Source organism: Dipodomys spectabilis, unplaced genomic scaffold, assembly GCF_019054845.1.
Source record: "Dipodomys spectabilis isolate Male_0828 unplaced genomic scaffold, ASM1905484v1 ptg000108l, whole genome shotgun sequence".
In the NCBI taxonomy this organism is placed as follows: Eukaryota; Metazoa; Chordata; class Mammalia; order Rodentia; family Heteromyidae; genus Dipodomys; species Dipodomys spectabilis.
Window position 1 is genome coordinate 13795509 of NW_024870785.1, and position 7575 is coordinate 13803083.

General features: G+C 56.1%; 1 protein-coding gene across 3 annotated transcripts in view; it reads left to right on the plus strand.

Annotated features, from left to right (window-relative positions):
- The window catches only part of Cgnl1 (cingulin like 1), a 111450-nt gene extending 104168 nt beyond the window's left edge, over positions 1 to 7282 (plus strand). For all 3 annotated transcript variants that reach the window (XM_042687564.1, XM_042687565.1, XM_042687562.1), the window contains exons 15-19: positions 1424 to 1507; positions 2201 to 2325; positions 3341 to 3449; positions 3739 to 3902; positions 4969 to 7282. In XM_042687564.1, coding sequence (XP_042543498.1) covers positions 1424 to 1507; positions 2201 to 2325; positions 3341 to 3449; positions 3739 to 3902; positions 4969 to 5107 — 621 coding nt within the window. In that variant the 3' untranslated portion in view covers positions 5108 to 7282. The remainder of the gene's footprint in view (positions 1 to 1423; positions 1508 to 2200; positions 2326 to 3340; positions 3450 to 3738; positions 3903 to 4968) is intronic.
- Positions 7283 to 7575: the final 293 nt, after the last annotated feature.

The window sequence follows — 7575 nt, forward strand, 5'->3', positions numbered from 1 at the left end:
ATGTCTCGTGTGTGTGTGTGGTGGGGCATGCACTCAGGGCCTGGAAAGGACTGGGTTCTAGTCAGGATGTGTGTGTGTGGTGGGGCATGCACTCAGGGCCTGGTGTCTCGTGTGTGTGTACGTGTGTGTACGCGCACACACTCGGCCTGGGCGCTGTCCTGTAGCTTTTTCACCCAAGGCTGGCACTCTAGCACTTGAGTCACACCGCTCCACTACCTTTTGCTGGTTAATTAGGGTTAAAGAGTCTTACAGACTTTCCTGCCCAGGCTGGCTTTGCACCTTAGGCTCTTGTGTAGCTAGGATTACAGGTGTGAGCCACTGGCACCAGGCTCTAGTTATGTTTACCACCACCATGGGCCTGGATTTCCTCTGTTGTCAGTTTCTGACTGGTAGTCTTCTGGAGGATCAGAAATTCACTGCTTTCTTTTGTACCCTATACACTCAGCCAGAGTGAAGAGGTGGCACGGGCTTCTTCCTGCTGCCCTCTGCTGGACAGTTCTGGACATAGGTGGGGCCTGTGCTCTGACCCTCATTTCACTCCTGGAGGTTCCCTGGAAAGGGAAGGGGAGGAAGGGGAGCTGACAAGATTCTCCCCACGCTGCTCAGCACCTTTCCTACTAATACAGGAAACTCCCCGTCAGGGCCTGGAGCTATTTCAGGAGAAAAAGGTAGCAGAGGTGAAGAAATGCTCACGGGAAGTCCTTCCTGAAGCAGGGCCAGCAGCCCCGCAGCACACTCCATCTCATCCAGTTGGCTGCGGCTGAGACTGCAGTGTGAAGGCCCCCGGACCTCTGGACACCGTCTGGTGCAGACAGTGAGGCCTTTCGTATAAGTGATCCCTTCCCCAAAGCCTAAGGTCCGCAGCAGGTAGAAGAATTGCCACCTCATCCGGCTGTTTGCGGGTGTCACAGGAGAGTGTGTGAAGGGTCTTCAGCAAGTGGATCTGCTTCTTGGGGTCAAGTGGGTGGCTTAGACCAAACATCGTACTGTTCTGATGACCAGAAACCTGAAGTCAGAGCGCTTGCAGAGACCAGCAGGGGTGGGGTTAGCTGTCCCCGTTGGTTTCTCGTGGTCTGCAGCCAATTGGTTCTCACCAATCCAGTCAGAGGAAGACCAGCCCTTACTGCTGCGAACAGGACGCACAGACAGCCCTTAATTGAAAACAGGATTTTCTCCGAGTTGCCAGGCGGTGGGGGCAGGCCAGGCAGCTCCGCCTGTATGAGCAGGTTTAGGTAGAATGGCAAGCAATCCCGGAGAAGCCAAGAACATCTACGAAACAAATTCTGCCCAAGAGGAGACATCAGAGGCCAGGGACTCTCAGCCTCCTTCAGGAAGAATGGACAGGGTGGCTGGAATTCAGGATCCACAAGGAATCAAGTCCCCCGATTCCCCTAACCTCTGGCTCTTTGCTTTGTTGTTGCAGATGGAGCAGATGAGGAGTGAGCTGCTGCAGGAGAGAGCTGTGAAGCAGGACTTGGAGTGTGACAAGATTTCCCTGGAGAGACAGGTAGGGTTAGCTGGCCCGGGGCGCCTGTCGCCTCCTCCCTGGCTTTGGGTTAGAACATCGGGAGGACTGCCTTCCAATGTAGAGGGAAAAGCAAGCCACATCCTCAAACACACGAGGGCTGAGAAGAACTGACTAGAAAGCAGGTGCTGGTGGCTCATGCCTGTAAGCCTGGTCACTCAGGAGGCTGAGATCTGAGGACCACACTTAGAAGGCAATCCAGACAGACAAGTCCATGAGACGTTTATCTCCATAACCAGCAGAAATCTGGAAGTGGAGGTGTGGCTCGAGTGGTAGAGCACAAAAGCTTAAGGTCTTGAGTTCAATCCCAGTACCAGCACACATGAACACATACACAAAAGGACTAATTGGAACCTCCCTAAATCTATTCTTCACTGGACATAATTGGTGATGGAGCCTCCTGCTCCTTGAAGGCTTGTAAAAGGACATGCATGCCCCAGAGACTTTCACTCGGCTCATAAGGGAATACATTAGATCCTCTTGCTTTGTCCTACAAAGGCCAGAGCCCAGGGACATTCCCCAAAACCACCTGTCTGCCTGGATGCACGGGCTGATGAGCAGAGCAGAGCAGGCTTAGCACCGGCAATGACCTCTGCTTCTGTCCTGGATTTGACTCTGCCTCTGCCCTCAGAACATGGCAGACGCCGTCCTCACTCTCCCCCTGTCTGATTCTAGAACAAGGACCTAAAGAGCCGGATCATCCACCTGGAAGGTTCCTACAGGTCCAGTAAAGAGGGGCTGGTGGCACAGATGGAGGCCAGGATCACAGAGCTGGAGGACCGTCTGGAGAGCGAGGAGAGGTGAGCCCAGCCCTGTAGGCAGTGCTCAGCGGGTGAAAGCACACACACACACACACACACGCACACACGCACACGCACACGCGCACACGCACACACACACACACACACACACACACACACGATCTCTTCTCATCCTCCTAAGCCATTGTGGAGGGCACGTCAAGTACAACCTTGCTATTACAGTTCCCTTTTAAAGATGAGCAAACTGAGATCCATCCAAGGCAGTGACTTGAGTAAGGGAGCCTGACTGAACATTGCATTGCTAGGCTGGGAAGGTGGCTCAGTGGTAGAGTGCTTGCCTCGCATGCATGAAGCCCTAGGTTTGATTCTCCTGTACCACATACACAGAACAAGCTGGAAGTGGCGCTGTGGCTCAAGTGGTAGAGTGCTAGCCTTGAGCAAAAGCAGCCCAGGGACGGCACCCAGGCCCTGAGGCCCTGAGTTCAAGCCTCAGGACTGGCCACCAGCAAATGAATAAGTCTGTGAGGCTGTCCCTTTCTTCTTCTCCCTTCATGGAGTAGCTGTGTGCACACGGCCTGTGCTCTGAACCAGGGGCATTCAGAGGCCCGAGCCCCTGTCGGAGCTGGGCTGTGTCCCCCAGTGGGTAGAAAGAATGTGGGATCAGAGGTCCGCCCCATAGTCCTGAGCTTCCAAACCGTATAGTCAGAGGACAAGCAGATGCTACCAGCTGTAGTCCTTTCTCACCTTTCTGAGAGCGGGTGTGACAGGACTGTGTACAGACAGCCTTTGGAGGGGACGGGCCGCTTCAGCCTGGACTAGACCAACATGCTGTCAGGCTATGGTTCTTTGCCTGACAAAGTTAGACTCCACGATGGAGGAACTCGGGACACTTAGTCCCCGCTCAGCCCCTCAGTGCATCCTGCACAGCCTGCTTCTTCCCCTGTCCACCGCCAGCTCTGTGTGTCTCTGACCCTGAGCTGGACCATGGCTTCCTCCCGGCCCGGGCCCCCCAAGTGCTAGAAGGAAGGGTGCTCAGTTCTCCCCCTCCCTGCAGAGACCGGGCCAGCCTCCAGCTCAGCAACCGCAGACTGGAGCGGAAGGTGAAGGAGCTGGTGATGCAGGTGGATGACGAGCACCTGTCGCTGACAGACCAGAAGGACCAGGTGAGGCGCCTCTGTTTTTACGCTAGGGTGAGGCAGCAGGAAGGCAGGCTCGCCGCCCATGCATGGAGTTGGCGTGGGCCGCTCTCCCCCTTTCCACTCACCCCTACATTCCAGGACGGGAGCTGGGGTTTTAGCAAATGGCAGCCCCCGAGCTTGGCTTTCCAAAAGGATGCTCTCACTCCGAGTGCCTGGGGAGCCGCGGGCCCGGGCCTCGGCATGCCCTCTCTCCATGGCGGCCTGGCAATGGCAAGCCTTCCACCAGTACCCAGCCTGCCCCTCTCCCCTGCAGCTGAGCTTGCGCTTGAAAGCCATGAAGCGCCAGGTGGAGGAGGCGGAGGAGGAAATCGACAGACTGGAAAGTTCTAAGAAGAAGCTGCAGAGGGAGCTGGAGGAGCAGCTGGACGTGAATGAGCACCTGCAGGGGCAGCTCAACTCCATGAAGAAGGACCTGAGGTGGGCGAAGATGGCCAGTCCTGGCCTTCCCTCCTCCCCGCCCCCCGTATCTGAGAGGTCCTGCTGGTTCAAGCCCATTCCGTAGTGCTCCTGTGACACCTGGGCAGCGATAGCTGCTGTTGACCATTTGGGTAAACTGAGGCTCAGAGCAGGTCACCACTATGGAGCGACTGGTGTAGACAAGTCTACTTGCATTTGACTGAGGGTGTCAAATTTTCATTAAGATCATGAGGACTAGAATATTCCAAAACCAAGCTGGGGAGAAGGGCCTCTCTGCCTTTCGAGTGAGGCGCAGGGGACAGAGGTGCGGGTGAGTCTGGGTCATTCTCCTGACTGGACAGAAGCTGCGGCTCATTGAGAACTTATCCTGGCCCCGAGGCCGGCAGTAGGGTGTAATGCTGAGGTGAATACCCAGAGTCCCAGTAACCAGAATCGATAATGCTGGGGTGATCATTGCCCCTGCTCCCTAATGGCAGGGTTTCCACCAGAGAGAGAGACAGAGAGAGAGAGGAGAGAGGGAGAGAGTTTTGAAAGAAGGACTGTTAAATAGGGATAAAAAGCGGCGAACCTAACACGAGTGTGGCTAATGACGACGTGTGTCCTGTCATGGTGTTTCTTGTTCCCATAATGCCCTGGGTCCCCACTCAACCAAAGAAAAGAGCCAGGGGAGGTCCGTGCGCCAGCCACGCAGCTGTGGGAGCTGTGGGAGGATGCGCGGGACTCCTCTTTAGACCCTTCTCCTGAGGGAGAGTTCCCCTACTTCTTTCACGGCTTTCCCTGCACTTTCAAATAAAACCTACTGTTTACCTTAAGAACAATAGACAGTACAAGCTCTGGTGAGTTTCATATGAAGTACCAGTCCCTGCCAGGTCGCATTTGAGTGTAGACAGAAGGAGAGCTCAGCAATGCCAGCCCTCTCCCACCGCACCCACGGAGTGTCTGGTGCTGAGAGGAGGCTAGTTTGGCATCTGGTGCCACTTGCTGTAGACCCGGGCCTCTGTGTACTCAAAGGGGTGAAGACACCACCCCTCAGAGCCCAGCTCCAAGCCCTCTTTTGCCCCCACAGAATGAAGAAGCTACCAAGCAAAGTGCTAGATGACATGGACGACGACGACGACGATCTGAGCGCCGATGGGGGGAGCCTCTATGAGGCGCCACTGAGCTACGCCTTCCCCAGGGACAGCGCCCTCGTCAGCCAGATCTGAGTCCGCTTCCGGGCTGCTGGAGTGGCCCCAGGGCCTCTCACAAGACGCTGCAGCCGCCCAAAGGGAACAGCTAGAGCGGGGACCCTCGGCCGCCTGCCCCCTCCCTCCACTGCCGGCGCCTCCCACGGTCCCCCGGGAGCTGTGACAGCCACTGCCGGCCAGGCAGTTGAAAATAGTTTGGTAAGACAAAGCCCCTGTTGGGCACAGTGGTCTGCCAGGAACCCCTGGCATGCTCTGTCTCCTGCGCCCTCCCTCCCATCCACCAAAATGCCAGCGATGGGCAAAGAGCCCTGGCGCAGGGCGGGGGCGCTGCACCTCCTCACAGACCACTGCTGTTCCATGTGGAATGTTCCAGAGCCTTTGTAGTGTGGCTTGTCAAACGCACACATCAACACTGATCATCCTTTTCCCTAAAAATATGAAACTACTAAGTATTAAACACAAGCAGAAGAAAAAGGAGAATAGAAAGACCATTTTGGAAGTCAGAGTTGGAACGCAGCAGCTGTAATGGTGACGGTGCACATCGCAGTCAGATGGCCTGGGGAGTCAGCAGCCTGTGGGCGGGGGGTGGCCACGTGGCTATCCCATCTGGGATTAGCATTTCTGACCCGTGCTCAAGACCAGGCCCCGATCACTCCTTGCTCACACGCAGGCGGAGAAAGGGAGACGTGAGCGTAACTTCCAACGATCTTAACATGTCTCGTGGCCTTTTCCTGCCTCCTCCCATGGACCACCTCCACCTCTGCTCCTAGGCCTGGAATTGGGGGAGGAGGGGTAGGTAGGTAGGTGTGTGTGTGTGTGTGTGTGTTGGGGGTTGTGTCACTGGTACAAGAAAGATGACAGGAAGTTCTTGAAAGCTGGGGGGATGTGAAGAAGAGAGATGAGCTCACACTGATGCCCTGGAGGGAAGAAACTTTTTTGGGGGTGGGAGTGTGCAAATTGGAGGTTCCTTCCAATTTCAGGAGGTGACAGGGCATGGGAGCGATCAAGGGTAGAGGTGTGATGGCAGTGGGTTGTGGGGGTGTGGAAGGGTGCTGGTGACCCCTGAACCCAGTCTCTGAGCATGCCCATGGGGCAGGGGAGAGGAGTCTGTGCACAGGGCGGGTTGATGGTTAGCGCCGCAGGCACGCCGGCACGGGCTCCCGGGCACGGAGCTCACCCACCAAGATGCAGAGTAGTCAGCGCAGCTGAAGGCGGAGATCTGCTCCCAGACACCCAGAGCTTTCCACATCTGCCTGGGCCCCGTCACCCATGGGGTCACCCATGGGGTTGCCCTGGCCTGTGCTTTCTCGCTGGGTGTGGAGCCCTCGCTCCTTTCAGCCATTCGCACACTTAGTAAATATGCATCAGGCCCCGGGGGTGTCGAGCGCGGTCCCTGGCACCTAGCAGGACCGGCACAAGCGCCCCACACCCCTCCCTCCCCCAGCCTGGGAGCCCTCTGGCCTCATGGGGAGGGGGACGCAACAAGCCTGTGATTGGTGGGCTCGGTCCCTGGAACCCACAATGCACTGGTTTCCCTGAGGGCTCCCAGCTAGAGCTGTGAGTGGAGACGGGGCGCAGCCCATGGGCCCGGCCAGGAAGCGCAGCGCAGCGCCTCCTCCTGTTCACTCCTGGCCAGCACGGAGGGAGGGACACTTGCAGTGTTACCCCAGAGACATGCTGACAGTGTGAATGACTGCGCCCTCCTGGGCCGCAATAGGCTCATAGTGCGGGAGCCAGATGCCCACGGCGCAGCCCGCCGGAATTTACAGAGATGCCTTCAAACTCTGCCTCTCCTCCCGTGTGCCCAGCCCTTCCCACGCCCAGCGAGCCACCATTTGAGTTCATTATATATCACACATGTATTTTTCTGCTGATTGCTTTAAGAACTAACCTCACTCAAGTGTATTTTCTTTAGCTAGCTTTAAAAAAGAAATGAATATTGTATGTAAAAAGCAAATGTGGCCAAATGCAATGCTGAGGAGACAATCACTGTCTTGTCTTTCCTATCTCTGCCCTGCATCGGAGTGTCGCTCTACCCTCTGATTGCCTCATTCATTCATTGAGTTCTGCTTCCGGGTTGGGGGGGGTGCAGTGTCACAGGGATGAGAAACCCTTCCTGTGGCCACCTCCATGCGAGTTCCTGCGTGAAGCGAGTTTTTTTCCCTCAATAAAAGTGGCACCCGAAGGGCAGTCTCCACTGTTTGGTTATTTTCACTGTGTGCTCTCGGTTTGGCCCCTCGGGGTTGGCTCTGTCCCTCAAGAAACCCCCAAAGGAACCGGGCACTTGTGCCTCATGCCTGTAATTCTAGCTACTCAGGAGGCTGAGATCAGAGGATCACAGTTTGAGGCCAGCCTGGGCAGGAAAGCCTGTGAGACTCTTCTCTCCACTTATTCACCAAAAAAAAGTGGAAGTGGGGGTGTAGCACTGTGGCTCAAGTGTTAAAGGCCAGCCCTGAGCTAAAGCAGCTCAGGGACAGCACTCAGGC